A 17,755-nucleotide genomic window follows, 5' to 3' on the forward strand; every position below is an offset into this window, starting at 1 on the left:
TAACATGATGGTCATGCTTTAGATGTTTTTAACGTTCTTTTAAAAAATCTCTTCCCTGTAGCTCAGCCCTCTCCTCCTGCTATAGCCGTGTGTACCAAAGTCTCGCCAACCTCATCCGTTGGTCTGACCAAGTGATGCTAGAAGGAGTGAACTCAGAAGATAAAGAGATGGTGACCACTGTGAAGAGCGTCATCAAGGCCGTGCTGGACGGAGTGAAGGTACCAGCTCAAGTTCCCAGCCTGCTGGGCGTTTATCACATAAGAATTTGTTCCTAACCATAACACAGTAGAAGCAATGTCTTCCAGCGTCTCTAGTGTTGTGTGCTCTATTTGATAACTACTTAATTCTCTCAGGACTGGAGCAAATGGCCTTATAAGCCTTTGGAGTACTTGTCCAGACAGTTGGGAAGGCTGCCTGGAGCAGTTGGCCCTCGCTGAGCGTTGTATTAAATCTTCAGAGAGGCTTTGTGTCCCAGCTCTGGCTGTGCGTGCTTGCCAGCTAGACAGAGTGCTACGGGGATCCTTTCTGCACTGACTTAGCAAAACTCCCAGCATGTCAGCTGCTACCTTTCACGTCCTAGGAACTTTTGGAATTCTTGATAAAAAAGCAGGCTTGAGTAAGAAGTGGAGCCATCTATAATAGGAAGTTATGAATCATAGTTAAGGTGGGAAGGATAGGCCATGGTGGACCTGAAATTTGGGTGGGGACAAACCCTAGTTGAGAAAATAAGTACTGGTGGTTAAGAAGCAAGACAGTATATAGGACATAAAGCAGGTGAGGGCCTTTGGCCAGCACCAGGACTGTGACCAACAGGAAAGTGGAACCCTGCTGTTAAGAGAGGCCAGGTGTGATGGAAAGGGGGCTAGCTTGGCGCCTAGCTAGGTTTGAATCCTAAGTTCACTACTTACCAGTCTATGAATCTGAGCAATTTACTCAGCTGTTCTACATCTTAGTTAACTTATCTATAAAATAGCTATAATAACAGCACTGTGCATCACAGGGTTGTAGGAAGGGTTAAATGAGTCATATAATGAGTACATATGATGCTCTTAGAACAAGGCCTTAGCTGCTGTGTATTATTAATTACGTAGTGCTAGATGCGTGCTTTGTTAATAGATCTTTTGGCTTGAAAAAACTGTGTCCCCTTTCATTCTACACCCTTCAATCCAAAATTATAGCTGAGATACCTTAGGTCAAAAAAAAATTTCTTCCCCACTCAACCATGCTGACAATTCCTGCAAGCTGCCTTCTTGGCTTGACATTCCCCAGAAGCTCTGGAGAGTAGAATAAGGACCCCCAGGGGGTTTAAATTACAGAGAGAAGCTAAGAAAGCATGGTTTGGCGTTACAGATTACTCCAGAATGGAGTGTGTTAGCTGGAAAGTGTGGGTGGCTCCATGCCTCTAGCACCGTGTAAGTGGAGGCCGGCATGTCTGCTGGGGACGTGAGTTCATTCAGAGGAGGATCAACCAGGTGGCATCAGTATTTTCCTCTGAGAGCCTCCATGTCTTTTTCATTCCAAAAAGTTATTAGGTCCTATGTTATCTGTTCAGCACTGTGAGGCCTAACAGTAGCCCAGGGTGGCTGCTGTCATAACACCTGATGTCACTCTCCAGAATTTGAAGTACAGTCACATACATTATCCTCTTTCGTCCTCATGATAGCTCTTTGAGGTCACCAGGGCAGAATGAGATGTGACCTGGGCCATACTTTTGTCGGCAAACTGGTATATTTTTGGCTCACCCACCCTTGCTATTCCTGTCAGGGCTTCTGGAAATATTGTCATTGAAAACTGTCATTTTTCAGATGACTTTGTTAAGATTTCCTTCTACCAAATTGATTCTGATGAGATGTTCAAAACAAGTTAGAACAGCCAAAACAGAGATGGAGCTTCCACATATAAAGCTTTGTGACAGTCCCAGGTAGATTTCCTTTGTGGAATCATTAAAGCACCACTGTATTGGTTGAAAGCCATGTCTGAAAGAAAAACGTCTTTGATTTTTTCAAAGTGACTTGGATAAAAAAAAAAAAAGAAAGAAACCTATAGATTATGTAGCTGTCAATATCTGAGAACAAATAACTTTTCCATAATTGTTTTAAGAATATTTTAACCACAACAAAGATTCTCTAGGTGAGGAGCTCTATAAATTCAATTTTGTTTCATTTATTAAAGAATCATTTAATGAGAATCTTCTTTGTGCTGGGCAGTGTGATATAATTGGGACTATAATGATGAACAAGACTGGCACAGCCCTGACCTTATGGAGCTACAAACTAGGGAGGCAAAAGGACCACGAACAAAAATGTACAGTTATGTAGTATAGTGCTACCAAGGAAAAATGGCATGTGGTTATTATGAGCGTGTGCAGATGACAGTCCTTTTTCAGGGTGATCAGAGATACTTCCCCGAGGAAGAGATAGGCCAGTGCCTGAAGAATGGACAGGCATTGACCTGTGACTAGGATCTTTTTGTGCTGGAGTCAGTAAAGGCAGTGAGGATGATTGAGACACTATGATGTTAGCATTTGTTGTTAATGTCTAATTGTAATCATAGCTAACGTTTACTGGGTGCTTTTTATATCTTACCCTGACTTAATACTCATAACAATCCTCCAAGGTAGACCCCCTTCACGGGTGTGGAAACTGAGGCTCAGGCCAGTAGTCAGTAGCAAGGTTATGATTCACACCCTGTAGGCCCTGTGCACTGTCACCCTCAGCTGCCTCCCACACAGAAAAAAGGGTTCTCTGTGCTCCCACCTCCAAGCCAGCTGGCTTCCAGCTTCTCACTGTCCCCATCAGGCCAGGGACACCTTAGAAGCCTGTGTCCTGGTGGGGTGAGAGATCCTCGCCCAGCCAGGAGGGGTCAGGACTGTGCAGAAATGAAGTACATTCAGAGGGTGTCTTCACCCCACTTGGAGGAGAAATGTCGGCATGTCCTTTAAACTGACTTACCGTCTTTCAAGCAACTCAGTCATTAAAGGGAATCCTTTTTTTTTTTTTGAAGGCTTAAAAAAATGTGTTAAAACATATTACTTTGTTTTTGTCCCAATATGGGTAGTACCATTTATCATTTAAACCCCCACATAAATGTCACTTGTTAGCTGTGTAACCTTGGGCAAGTTACTTCTCTGAGTTTCAAGTAGGTTTAAAAATGTTCACCCTGAAGATTTGAGGAAAGGCCAAGGAAGATAATGTACGTAAAGTTCCTCCGTGCGTAAGTGCCCGGCGTGCAGTGGGAAGTGCTGTCAGCCATCGAACAGCTCACACGAACAGTCTTTGGCAATGATTATGGCGCTTTTCGAGGTGATCTCGCAAATCTCGGGCCAGAAAACAGAATTCTGTTATCTGATCTGGCCCTGGGGCTGCTTTTCCAGCGGGAGCCTTGGCTCAAAGGTGCTAGTGACTCTCAGAGGAAGGAAGTCTCTGAGCAATTTAAAGGCCTCACTTTTTTCCTCTAAGAACCATACCCAGCCTAGCACCTGGATGCTGGGGGACTGAGCCCCTCGGGGGCAAAGAGATATCCCAGTTTGATCTGTTGAAACCAGCACCCCAACTGTTCCCAACTTTACCAGTTAAGTTTTGCCTTTTTCTCTCATCTCAGCCATATGACTCCTTACTCATCTCCTTGGGCTCTGGTTTGCTCTCTTTGCAGATCTAGGGATGTCAGAGCTCCCTTGTGGATCTCCCATCTCCAGCCTAGAGACTGTCTATCCCTAATCTCCAACCACATATACACAACAAAGTTTTTGTAATTAAAGAAAAAAAAAAGCCTTACACTGATAACCTTGGGAGGAAAACTGTGGAATACCTACAGTTCTGTCATTTAACCATCACCACCCAAAACTGGGCATGTGTATCAGACTCAGACTCGTATAACAGCAGCAATATTTTGAAAAGAATGTTTTCTTGACTATCGCATTTAGGATTAGGTTTGACTGTAAGAAAACCCAAAATAATAGTGGCATTTAAAAAATAGAACTTTTTGTCTTTTATGTATAGGAAGTTCAGAGATAGACAGTCTAGGGCTAGTATGACATTTTCACAAAGTACTCTTCTCCCATCTTGCTCTCCTGTCATCATTAGCACATGGATTCTACCTCATGGTTCAAAAAGGCTGTGTAGTCTCCAGCCATCATGACAACATTCCAGCCAGCTAGGAAGATGAAAGAGCAGGAAGTTGTGCCTTCTACCTTTAAGGAGGTTTCTCAAAAGGCCTCACAAAACTTCTGCTTACATTTTATTGGCTGGAAGTCAGTCATGTGCCCTGCTAAAAGTCTATCAGTAAGGAAGAACAGATATTGTTCTCTACTACACTGACATCTCTTTTATTCCTTTTCAACCTATTTTTATTATGAAAAATTTCACACATTTATAAAAAAGGGAATAGTGATAGAAAAAGAAAAATGAACATAAAAGAGAATAATGGAGCCCTGTCCCATAGCTTCTTTTTTTTTTTTGAGACAGAGTCTTGCTCTGTTGCCCGGGCTAGCGTGCCGTGGCGTCAGCCTAGCTCACAGCAACCTCAAACTCCTGGGCTCAAGCGATCCTCCTGCCTCAGCCTCCTAAGTAGCTGGGACTACAGGCATGTGCCACCATGCCCGGCTAATTTTTTCTATATATTTTTAGTTGTCCAGCTAATTTCTTTCTATTTTTAGTACAGACGAGGTCTCGCTCTTGCTCAGGTTGGTCTCGAACTCCTGAGCTCAAATGATCCACCCACCTCGGCTTCCCAGAGTGCTAGGATTACAGGCATGAGCCACCGCACCCGGCCCTGTCCCATGGCTTCTGCATCATCTGCTCACAGCTGGTCTTATTTCCTCTGCACCTCCGGAGCAAGTCCCAGACTCCGGATCCTTCCATCTGTAAACATCTTGGGACATGTCTTTAAAACAAGGGAAAGCTTTTTTGTAAAGGGTCAGATAGTAAATATTTTAGCTTCTCAAGCTACATACAGTCTCTGTTATATATTCTTTGGTTTTTTATTTATTTTTTTATTATAAACCATTTTTGAGAGCCTTACAAAAAGAAGCCCTGGGCTAGATTTGGCCTACAGGGTATAGTTTGCTATTTTCAAACAGTTTTTTAATTCAGGATCCAATATTCCCAAGGTTCATCCAATGTTGTATCACGTATCCATACTTAATCTTTTTTATTGCCAAGTAATATTCTAGTGCTCAGATATGCCACATTTTATCTGTTTACTTATGGACATTTGGGTGGTTTCCTCCTTTTGGCTATTATGAATAATGCTGCTATGAACACTCATACAGGTTTTCTGTGGATATATGTTGTCATTCGTCTTGGGTATATACCTAGGAATGTCATTACTGGGTCAGATAGTAACTCTGTTTGATCTTGTGACAAACTAACAGACCATTTTCCAAAGCAACTGCATCAAAGAACCTTGATTCTGTCCAGGCGTGGTGGCTCACGCCTGTAATCCTAGCCCTCTGGGAGGCCGAGGCGGGAGGATCGCTCAAGGTCAGGAGTTTGAGACCAGCCTGAGCAAGAGCAAGACCCCATCTCTACTAAAAAAATAGAAAGAAATGATTTGGAGAGCTAAAAAATATATAGAGAGAAAAAAATTAGCCGTGCATGGTGGCGCATGCCTGTGGTCCCAGCTACTCGAGAGGCTGAGGCAGGAGGATGGCTTGAGCCCAGGAGTTTGAGGTTGCTGTGAGCTAGGCTGACACCACGGCACTCACTCTAGCCCGGGCAACAGAGAGAGACTTTGTCTCAAAAAAAAAAAAAAAAAAAAAAAAAGAACCTTGATTCCCTTTATTGGAAAAGGGTATTTAGAGACCACAGTTTAAGTGCTAAGGTTGTTCATTGCTACTGGCTGGTCACTATTTCTAGTTCTTTTCAGTGGCTAGAGCTTAAAAACATATGTTTAGTTTCTTTAAATCAAAACGCATTATGAGTTTATACTAATACTTCCGAAGCACAACCAGGAAATGTATCTCTTAATAACCCCCTCCCGAACCTGTTTTGTGAGTAGTTCAATAAGTATATTTTCTAATAAATCTGCTAACATGAAGCCCTACACCAAGCATTTACTTTTTGTAGTCTCAAGGGCTTTGGGTGTAGAGCTGCACCCTGTCCGAGCTAGGGTAGCAGCAGCTCCTCCTCTGATGGAAACACTGGTGGTTTCTGGTGCCCGCTGCTCTGCAGAGTTACAACGAGCAAGAGAAAGTCTTTCAGTTATCTGTGAGGGCTTTATTTTCAGGGTGACTCTTGCAAGCTTTTATTATTAGAGTTGCAGCTTCTTGCCCCAACTACATTATTCTGGGTACAAAGGTGCCCGGTTGTAAAAATTGTGCTCCCCAGCCCCCGCCCTGGCCTGCTCCTTGGTAGGCCCCGTGGGTACCCCACCTGCTGGCGTGGAGTGCGAGGTCACCCACGGCTCCTTGTGTGTAGGCTTTGGGAGGAGCGCCAGCCAGCGCCTCGTGGCTGGAGCGGCCTCCGGGAGCTGACCTCACAGGTCCATTGCCACCCTGTCTGCTTCTGGGCCTCGCGTGCTTAGTGCTCTGCCACTTCCTCTTTTTTGTTATTGCCTCTTATTACCACTTTGGATGTGGGCAAGGAAGGTCCCTTTTTGTTGCCATAAAAAAGTCACACTGGGGCTGGACATCCCTGTGATGTCCTCACACAGGTTCAGTTACAGCAAAGTCCTCAGTGGCCTGTTTTGCATCAGACTCGCCCCAAGGCCTCTGGAGAATTTGTCAGAAGAACTACCTGAGAGAGGGGTTATGTCATGGTGACACAAACACATATCTTGCTGGGCTCTGGTACCCGTACCCAGCAGATGCACAGGGCCAAAAAGGGACAGAGGATAGACAGAGACGGGGTGTGAGCAGGAATGGAGGCCACAAGTTGTAGACTGGTGTGCTTTTGTTTGAAATCGTGTCCCCCTCTATGCAAACCTGGAGGGCACTGGCCATGCTGCTGTGTGCGTGGGGCCCTTTGTGGCAGGGGCAGTGTAGCAGTGAGTCGTGAAATTGGTGTTGCCTGTGGGCACCTGGTAGGAGCACTTTCCTTGTGCAGTGCGTGTCCCCTCTGCCAGGCAGTGGCCTTGTCTCAGTGCCAAGGAGAAACTGGGACGATGGATGGTTCACTTTGTCTCTCACTTGAGCAGCAGTACTGAATTTTGACTTGTTGAAGGTCATTCCCTTCCATCTCTATGATCGTTGTCAATATGGATTAAATGAGCTTGGAAATAAAGTAGTGTGTATTTGGAAAGATAACTTTTTCCAAGATACTCTTTGGCTTTTAAAAGCTGATTTTCAGGCCAGATGAGGTGACTTAACACCTGTAATCCTAGCACTTAGGGAGTCCAGAGTGGGAGGATTGCTTGAGGCCAGGAGTTTGAGACCAGCCTGGACAATATAGGAAGACCCTGTATCTACAAAAAATAGAAAAATTATTAATAGCTGGGCATGGTGGCCAGCGCCTGTAGTCCCAGCTACTAGGGAGGCTGAGATAGACCCCTTGAGCCCAGGGGTTTGCGATTGCAGTAAACTCAATGATAGATGATGCCACTGCACTCTAGCCTGGGCAACAAAGAGAGACCCTGTCTCCAAAAACAAAACAAAAAAACCTGATTTTCAGTGAACTCGTAGCTTATAGTCACTGACTATAGATACATAGCCTTTTCTAACTTGTGCCTCACAACGATTGCCTCATGACGATTAAAAAGTCTGACATCCCTTTCAGAAATTCTGCCTTCAGTAGGTGTTTGGGCTGTCACCAAGTTAGAAATGGTCAGCTTTCAATGAGATTAGGGTTAGCACAGTAGCCAGATATGTGCATGTTTTAAGGGTTTTCCTTTGTCTGTGATGGTTAAGGCAAGTTGAGACTAACGACCTTGTGTTTAGCAGGAAGGTTGGTGGTAAATAAAAAAGCCGCCTCCCTTTTACACACTCTTTTCAAGCCTAGGCCAGCAAACTGGTAGAAGGGAGAGTGGCTGCATTCGTGACGTCATCTTGGAATCCGAGTGCACGCTTGCACACGTCTGCCTGGCATTCCAAGATTCTTCGCCATCATTCGCTGGTTGAGTTCACAGCTGCCTGTCCAGAAAGATGGCGATCTAATTATAATTGCTCCTGAATCAATAAAGAATCGGTGGAATGTTTTCCTCTGTCAGCAGATGCAAAGGTGAAGCCCTCTCTGTGTTCCTTTTGCCCAGCTCTAAAGAAAAGTGAACCTGAAGGTGGGGCATCCAAGTTGTTGTGGCCTGGCGACATGCTTTCACGACGAGCTGCCTCTCCCACCCTCCTCCAGTCGCGGGGTGCTGGGGCAGCCTCCGTTCCATCTGCCGTCTCTCTTGATTATGTAGTTTCTTATCCCGCCATCCTGTCCTGTTCGTAATCACCAGCTAGGTAGCTGTTCCTTAAATATTAACTTCTAAATTGTGGTAACAGGCAAGTGTTAAGTTCTCTTTTCTTCTGCCAGTACCAGGCTCTTAGAAATCCTCACTTGTCCTCGTTTCTCCAAGAGTAGGCATCACTGTTATAGACTGGGGTAACCCTGAATCTGCTTATGTTTGTATATCTTTATTTGGGGGGGGCTGTTTGTTTAATTATTATTTCAGAAGTAATACAAGTTCATTTTAGAAAATTTAGAAAATGAAGAGAAAAAAACAAGATAGGGGATATTTCATAGCCATAGTTTTTCTGTTACGTGTTTCCAAAACATACAATATGTACCAGCATGCCACCTCAGGCTGTCTTTCCACTGAATGTTGTATTATAGCATCTTTCCGTGCCATACCATATATTCTTGATGTGACTTTGTTTTTAATGGCAATATAATGGTCTGTTGTTTGGTCTGTCAAGACTTATGTAATCAGTTATTATTATATATTATTGAATATATTGTATTCGACATATTGAATATTTAATTATGAAATGTTGAACGATTATTACATCAATAATACATAATATGTAAAATGCTGTGATGACCTGTGGCTTCATTTTTGCATACATTCAAGACATTTTTCTTGGGCAAAATTCTTATGCAAATATTTAAGGCTTTTGATATATACTTATGTCATCCTCTGGAGAGGCTGTCCAAAGTGATGCTCCCATCCACCATGTCTAGAAGTTTCTATTTTGTTACCATCTAAGCTGGAGAATCTCTTAGGATTACTGACCATTAGTATTAACATTTGTGAATTTCTTCTTTGATATTTCTTTTGGTGTGTTCATCTTTTCCCTAGTTTTTATGTTTTTGAAAGAACCCTTGCTCTGGCAAGGATGTCAACTAACTTTGTCTTATTTCTAACATATGCCGCACTTTCTATGTGTGGTGTTTTTCAAGTTTGGAGAGGCTTTGTGGTCTCTGATCTAGGGATTCATTGCTGTGCCGCCTGCTGGCAGCCCTCGCTGCCTCCTCTGTAACTTCAGAAATGGCTGTTGGTGCTGGAAGCCTGAAACCCCTCGTGAAACTGTGGTTTCGCAGATGCCCGTCAGCAGGAGGACAGCTAAAGAAATCAGGGTTTATCCCTACACAAAAGCATGGCTGTTTATGCTAAGCAAAAGACAGAACAGGCAAATCTGTGGAGACACAATGTGGATTCGTCGTTTCCAGGGGCTGGTGGGGTTGAGGAAAATGAGGAGGGACTACAAATGGACACAGAGTTTTTTTGGGGGGTGATGAAAAAGTCCTAAACTTGATTGTCTTGATGGTTGCACTACTCTGTGAACAGACTAAAAACCACTAAATTGTGTACTTTAAATGAGTGAATTTTGAAGACAGACACAAAAGCTTACATACTGTATGGTACTGTTTATGTCATGTTCTAGAATAGGCGGAAGTAATCTGTGATACTAGAAGTAAAAAAATGGTTGGGGTAGGGCAGGTTGACTGGAAAGGGTGATAGGAATGTTCTGTGGGTTGTTAGTAGTTCCTGCTTTGGATATATGCAATTGTCAAAACTCATCGAACTGGGAAAAATGCATTCTAACTGAAAAAAAAAGAAACAAATGGGCTGGGCACAGTGGCTCATGCCTGTAATCCTAGCACTCTGGGAGCCCGAGGTGGGCAGATTGTTTGAGCTCATGAGTTCAAGACCAGCCTGAGCAAGAGCGAGACCCCATCTCTACTAAAAAATAGAAATTATCTGGCCAACTAAAAATATATATAGAAAAAATTAGCCAGGCATGGTGGCGCATGCCTGTAGTCCCAGCTATTCAGGAGGCTGAGGCAGTAGGATTGCTTGAGCCCAGGAGTTTGAGGTTGCTATGAGCTAGGCTGATGCCACGGCACTCTAGCCAGGGCAAAAGGACAAGACTCTGTCTCCAAAAAAAAAAAAGAAACAAACAGATGGGCCCTAATCTCATCCCTTTCGTTTGTTTGCTATAATTTGAAAAATAATTTTTCCTTTTCTTTTCTATTTTAATGGTTCTAAAGTCATCTCTCTGGTGGATAATATGCCCTTAACTCCTCTGCATTGACAAAGACCCCAGCCAGTCCCTTGGGGTACCAGGTGCTGCCACACCCAAGGCCAGCTCTTCTTGGGAAACCACCCAAAGCCATTGTGCACATATTTAATAATATAATGGCTTTAAAAATATGGTTCTTTCCCCACAAACTGACTAGGAATCTGTTCTACTGGGTGTTTAATTTGTGTGATAAACTTAGTCATTTTGAGACCATGGGGTTTACCATTTCCCCTCCCAAGAGGAAGTGCCTTTATGCATGTGAAACTTCTTGACATGCTATCAAAGTATTTTTGGAGGGCAGGGGACATTTGGGAAGCTGTGCAGATTACCTAAGTCAAATAATACTTGCCTTTATGGTGTGTGGGGACTCTGTTGACAGAGAAACGAGCCTCAGCAGTTGGGGGCAGACAAGCCACCTGCCTTCTTGTGAACCCTCAGTGGTGACAGGAGCTCTGCTCACTTGCCTTTCTCTTATGTGGGATGTAGGAGCTAGTCAGACTGACCATCGAGAAGCAGGGGCGACCATCACCAACGAGCCCAGTGAAGCCCAGTTCCCCGCCCGGCAAGCCTGACGGGTAAGTGCTGACCGATCGTACTGTGATGGGGGTCACATTCGGTGGCACACAACAAAGAATGGGACCGGGTGGGCAGCAGGTCGAGCAGGCTGCTTGAGGCCCCTGTTCCGTTTTCAGTGATAAGTTCATAGCGTACGTTTCACACAGGCTTTTAAGTATCGCCGCCTCTCAAGCTTAGCATTTCATGTGACTGTTTCTGAGCATAGTGTGTGAGGGTGTCCAGAGACACACACGAGCACTTTTCCTGACCAACTTCACTTCATGATTAGAAAGAATTTTTAAGGGTTTGGATTTGGGGGACTTGACTTGAGAGCACTCCTGCTTGGTCAGGGAGGAAACTGAAGGCAACGTGGACAGCTGTAATAGCTTGCATCCATCTCTACTGCATGCCCTGGTGAAAATGCGGAACACGAATCTGGAGCATTCTGGAAGGGCTTTGGGTCATCTGCAGATGAGGACACTGGGTGCAGGGTCGGGGACACGGCCAAACTCCAGCAGTCTGTTAGCTATCAAACCAGACTTGAACCCCAGGGCCCTGTGCCTAGAGCCCTCAGCCCAACCCCATCGTGCCCCTGCCCTGGTCAAATTTTAACCCTCTGGGGACCTGTGTGTGCTCTTCCACAACCTTCTGTAACCCCACGCTCTTCTCCACTCTCCAGCCCATCTGAGCTCCCCCTGTCAGACCGTGAGATGGAGATCCTAAACAAGTCAGCAGGGGTGTCACAGCCCGCCGAGCTCCTCCCAGATGCCACAGACGAAGAGGTCGCTCCCCCCAAGCCCCCTTTACCTGGTATTCGGGTGGTTGATAACAGGTAATTACCTTCCTGTTTTCCGACAGCACCTTTCTTCACGACATAGAGGCGTGGAGGGTAGAATGAGCAGAAAAGGGAGGTGGCGCAGGCTGGGTAAGAACCCAGAGCTCAGGCCCTGTCTCTGTACAAGCTCTGGGGGTGGGACCTGCCTCGGGAGGGACGTCTGCTGGGGTGTCTGGGCCCCGCCCCGCCTTCCCCCGTTACATCCTCTGAGCTCTCCTGAAGGCTTTCCTTGCTCCAGCCCAGTGGCACCTGGTGTGGTTTGTTAGGAAAGAAAAGGTGGTTCTTTTTTATTCTTTTGGTATTTATGGGTTTTGTTTTGGCAGGAGGGGAATGGGTAGGAGTTGGAGTGTGAAAATTGGGTGTGGAGAGTCTCTGATGAAAGAACCCCACCCTAATATGGTGCTAAAGAGCTTTTGTGTGCATTGCTTGGTCTGCCTGGATGTTCTGTCTGTTTCAGTCCTCCCCCAGCATTGCCACCCAAGAAAAGACAGTCGGCACCGTCCCCTACCCGAGTGGCTGTGGTGGCCCCCATGAGTCGAGCCACCAGTGGCTCCAGTTTGCCTGTTGGAATTAATAGGCAGGTAATGCAGCCCCTATTCGCTGTGTGGGAAGGTGGAGGGGGAGGGTTTTGGGATTTGGCTCCTGAAGCTGAAAGAAACCCAGTGGTCTTTCAGGCCCTGGTGTTTGCCAGGTCAACACACGCTCTTCGAGGGCTTGGAGGCCGCACGGGCATCCTTCTGGCTCCAGGACATGGTAGAAGTTCTTATATGGAGTGTAGGGGCCGGTGGGAGGGAGAGGCTACAGCCAAAGGGACATCTCCTAGGGACATCTGAGCCCCAGGCCCAGGGCCCTCCCTGGCCACATACCCCAAACACTACAACAGCTGCTTTCTCAACAGCTTTCTCATCTGTCTGTGTGGTTTTATTGCTGATGTCAAAGACAGTTTCTGAATTTGGCAGTATTTCCTTTTCTAAGTATATGTACTGATCGCCCCATCCCTGGCCTCTTGTTTCTCAGTAGTGACTCGGATTTTGTTTTTATTTTTCCACCCAAGGATTTTGACGTTGACTGTTACGCACAGAGGCGACTGTCCGGAGGCAGCCACTCGTACGGCGGGGAGTCGCCCCGCCTGTCCCCCTGTAGCAGCATAGGCAAGCTCAGCAAGTCAGACGAGCAGCTGTCCTCTCTGGACAGGGACAGCGGGCAGTGCTCCCGGAACACAAGCTGTGAAACACTAGGTGAGCACCAGCGTCGTCCTGCCTCGTCCTTCCTCGGTGGCTTCTTAGGGGTCGTAGGGTCCTAGGTTTGAGTCCCAGGTAATGCCAGTCATTAACTACATGACTTTGGCCAAGTCATTTAAAACCCGAGCCTCGGTTTCCTCACCTGTAAAATGAGGATTAACAATATCTGCCTCTCAAAGGGGTTGAAAGTTTAAAGGAAACAACAGTCTGAAACCACATCATAGATACTCAAGTGGTGGCTGTTGTTACAGTTAACCTGTCAGTGTGTAAATGGATGCTCTTTGCCAGAGTTAAGTGCTTAGAGCTTTACGTGAGGGGGGTGCTCTGGCAGAGTTTGAATGCGAGCGAGCCGTGCTCCTCACCACCTTGTGGGTCGGTGCCGGGCCTGTGCCATGTGGCCCAGCGGAGTCTGCAAGGCAGCTGGGCAGGGCGTGAGGAGCAGTGGGCTGTTGGTGTCCTGTGAACTGGTTTTCACTTCAGAGAATGTATCCTAAGAACATAATCAAGGTTTCTGTCCAAGGACGTTATTCCCAGTGTTACTAGGAGTAGTGGCACTCTGGAGACGCTGGTAGGGAGTCAGATGAGTCGTGGCATGTTCACTTGGGGAGTGATCTTCACACTGTTCTGCAGCAGCAGGCCTTGCTAAAAAAAAAAAAAAAAAAAAAAGATAAAAATCACTTATGATACATTGGTAAATGAAAAAAGTCCAAGGCGATTGCATGGTATTTTCTCAGCTGGGTTTTTAAAAAAAGGAATTCTAGAGGGGAAAAAATAAAGACTTTAAATAAAATAACATCAAAATGTAAATAGGGATTATAGGTTATGGGATTGTGAGTAATTTTTATGTTCTTGATAGTTTGCCATGTTTTCTGCAGTGATCATATTGGTTTTTTTTTTTTTTAAGAAATTCAAAAAATTTAGGAAAGTACAAAGAATAGTATAGCAAACAGCCACATTTCCATCTTTTTTACTTTTATAATCAGGGAGAGGAGGGAAGAATATAAAATACAAAACATGGAGCAGGTTTTGTCACACGCTCACAAGTGAGATTGGGTGAGGGGAGGAGGGCAGGACCGTGTGTTTCTGGGGGCCTCATGACTAACGGGCATTTCTCCCTGTTGTGATTGCAGATCACTATGATCCTGACTATGAATTCCTCCAGCAAGACCTCTCTAACGCAGACCAGATACCTCAGCAAATGGCCTGTAACCTTAGCCCGCTGCCGGAGTCCTTGGGGGAGTCTGGGTCTCCATTTCTTGGCCATCCTTTCCAGCTGCCTCTTGGCAGCTGTCCCCAGCCAGAGGGGCCCTTGGCCCCAGGGCAACAGACAGACACGCCACCCCGCCCTCCCCGAGAAGAAGCGCAGAAGTGCGGCCTCCCAGACCACGGACAGCTCTGGCTGCAGGGTATCCTACGAGCGGCACCCCTCGCAGTACGACAACATCTCCGAGGACGACCTGCAGAACCCAGCCCCGATCCAGTCCGTCCCCTACACGCCCTTTGCTGCTGTTCTCCCTTTTCAGCAAGGAGGTTCCTCAGCCCCTGTTGAATTTGTGGGTGATTTCACTGCTCCTGAATCAACGGGTGACCCAGAAAAACCACCACCTCTACCAGAGAAGAAAAACAAACACAGTAAGCTTTTATTGAGCTTTGTCAAAAAGTGCATTTTATTACCTAAAATGGTGACATGTTTTATTTAAGCATTAGACCAAAGTCAAACCAGTGGCCTCATTATTTCATAAAAGATAGGAGCATGGGTACATGGACACTTCTGGGAGCCTGTCTTTGTCATTCCTGGTGGTTGTTTTTAAAGCCCAATCAGCTGGCCGGGTGTGGTGGCTCACGCCTGTAATCCTAGCACTCTGGGAGGCCGAGGCAGGCGAATCGTTTGACCTCAGGAGTTCCAGACCAGCCTGAGCAAGAGCGAGACCCCATCTCTACTAAAAAAAATAGAAAGAAATTAGCTGGACAACTAAAAATATATAGAAAAAATTAGCCTTCTCCTGTCACGGACTGCCTGGCTGGCCCCCAGGACAGTCCTTGCTGGGTTTAACTAAGCCAGGGCTTCTCTTCTTTAAGAACAGGATCCAGCTCTAAGCTGAACCACTCAGATGCTCTCATTAGGAATCTGGAATAGAGATTCCATTTCTAGTTTGTAGAAGTTCTCTGTTGGATGCTTCAACTGAGGCCAGGGAACCCTGGGGCTGTGGGGCTGATGTGGCCTCACACGTCAGAGTGGCGCATGCCTGTAGTCCCAGCTATACTCGGGAGGCTGGGGCAGTAGGATTGCGAGTGAGACTCTGTCTCAAAAAAAAAAAAAAAAAAAAAAAAAAAGCCTGATCATATGGAGAGCAAGGTGGGCCTTTGATTTTAAGCTGAACTTGCCTAGTGCCCGCAGAGTGATTTTCAGGGGTCCCTGAACAGAGGGCGCGCTGTCCTCTGTTGCAGAGGACAAACACTCACAGAGTGACCTGGAGCTGAGTTTGCCTGGCAGGAATAACTTAGGACCTCTTGGACCAGACATTTTAATATATGATGTTATTAGGACCCAGAGGTGGAGCTGAAATTTTGAATATTTGTTTATATTTTGAGTATTTTCCAACTGTAAATTTGCCATAAAATTACTAATTAGAGTTCCACAGGAATTTCTGTTTCCCCCTGGCTCCCCTGACTGCTCCACATTGTCGAGAGTTGCCTGGCCCTCTCGGCCCCCACCCTCTCCCACTTTGCTAACACAGCCCTGCTTTGATTTTCTTTGGCCGACCAGCTGTCGCCACTCTGACGTGTGAGGCCACATCAGCCCCACAGCCCCAGGGTTCCCTGGCCTCAGTTGAAGCATCCAACAGAGAACTTCTACAAACTAGAAATGGAATCTCTATTCCAGATTCCTAATGAGAGCATCTGAGTGGTTCAGCTTAGAGCTGGATCCTGTTCTTAAAGAAGAGAAGCCCTGGCTTAGTTAAACCCAGCAAGGACTGTCCTGGGGGCCAGCCAGGCAGTCCGTGACAGGAGAAGGCTGCTGATGGTGTAACATATTCTCCAGCTTCTCCCTGGGTGTTACCCAGCTTGTATAATGGCCTCAGTGGTGTGATTCCCCCCGCCCGCCCCTCCCAGAGGGAGAGCTGGCTCTGTGGGGCCAATGATGTCATCCCCATCTGTTGTGTAAATTTGCTCATTAGAAACCAGGACACTTGGGGAAGGGGATGCAATGGCAGTGCAAGGAATGCTTCCCTCTCTGCCTCCCCCCTGCATGGGCAAGTGCTTGAAGCGCTGTCGGCCTCCCCCTCCACCCGCCCTGCCAGGAGCAGTGTGGCATGTGGGCTTCACCCTCTTTCCTTCCCTAGGCGTCCTCCGAGCTCAGACATGGGGCGGCAGGATGGCATTCTTGCAAACTGCAGCAGGTGCCAGGGAGCCTTACCCTTCCAGCTCCTAGAAGAAGTGTGAGCAGCCGTCCTCATGCAGGGTCTGCAGAGAAGAGAAGGAAAGGAAGGGGTAGCCATTGTTTCCTTCCAAACAGTCACGTGTGGCTAAAACTGTCTTTCTGTTCATTTAGGCCACCGTTTTGAGGCTTTAGCCCACTCTTCAATAGCTGCAGGCATGGCGTGCTCTCAGCTAAAGCTGCACATGCCCTGTCATAGGTAGTCCTTGCAGCCACCTGCAAAGTGGGCATTATTAGCTCACATTTTATAGATAAAGAAACTGGAGCTCAGACGAACTGAGCACTTGCCCAAGATCGACAAGCCAAGTGGGTGGCAGATCTGAGGTTCAGAGCCAGGCCTGTGTTGTGCCATCATGTCACACTTCCTCCAAGCTGAGGGGGAAGGAGTTTGGCCCTCTTTCCTTGAGCTCCTGTCAGTTTTTCGTAGTGACCTCCATGCAAGGGGTAGTCTCTTTTGTGCCCTGTGAGAGAGCCCCAAACTTGGGGTATCCTGAGGCTCTGTCCTACCCCCGAGTCTGCTCTTAACTCCTTGAGGGAACTCTCAAAGGGTTCTATTCCGTGACCCTGTGGAAAATGCCTCAGAAGATTGCTTTGCGGGCAAGAAGGAAATACTCATTATCCCCTGTGCGTGACCCATGAGGGACCAAGTTCATACGTGCTCAGTGCCGACGTTATAGCGTGTCCTCATCACGATGGTCCCGGCTCCTCATGCCAAGGGCAGCCCCATGAGTCCCTTGTGCCAGATGGGCTTCCTGGTCACTGCCTGTCGTCCGAAGTCCACACAGGCCCGGTGCCCACTGCAGTGCCAGCCACCATCTCTGCTGGCCTCTGAGCCACTGCTGGGCTGCGTCTGAGATGGACTGTGTCCTCCTTGTTTCTAGATCTGAAACCCATCACTGCGGTTTCTCTGTGCACCATCAGGAGTTCACAGAGACCTCCTGAAAAGATCATAGTTCCACTGAAGAGGCGGCCAGAGCTGGCTGTGTTTAGTCTTTTCAGGGAGCAGTCGGTGGGTGTTCAGGATCACCTTCCCAGGCTGGAATCTTCCTCTGGAACTGGTGTCGTGGGTTGTGCAGTGTTAAAGGGGACGCATTGTGGGACAAGCTCAGGGGCTGGGGAGCTGCACTTTTCTTTTAGCAGCAGCGGCAGCTCAGAGTTCGGGAAGCCATCCTTTCCTGTCCCCCTTTTACAGTCAACATCTGCTTGGCACTTGTTGGAGCTAATAAATTCTTACTTATTCTTTT

At 46.7% G+C, this 17,755-nt stretch overlaps 1 protein-coding gene across 1 annotated transcript in view; it reads left to right on the forward strand.

Moving 5' to 3' along the window:
• RAPGEF1 (Rap guanine nucleotide exchange factor 1) overlaps window positions 1-17,755 on the forward strand; it is a 137,987-nt gene that overhangs the window by 84,689 nt on the left and 35,543 nt on the right. The window contains 7 exon segments of the mRNA XM_045563702.1: window positions 62-218; window positions 10,928-11,016; window positions 11,676-11,828; window positions 12,289-12,412; window positions 12,886-13,069; window positions 14,203-14,411; window positions 14,413-14,704. Coding sequence (XP_045419658.1) covers window positions 62-218; window positions 10,928-11,016; window positions 11,676-11,828; window positions 12,289-12,412; window positions 12,886-13,069; window positions 14,203-14,411; window positions 14,413-14,704 — 1,208 coding nt within the window.

Source organism: Lemur catta, chromosome 10, assembly GCF_020740605.2.
Source record: "Lemur catta isolate mLemCat1 chromosome 10, mLemCat1.pri, whole genome shotgun sequence".
Classification (NCBI taxonomy): domain Eukaryota; kingdom Metazoa; phylum Chordata; class Mammalia; order Primates; family Lemuridae; genus Lemur; species Lemur catta.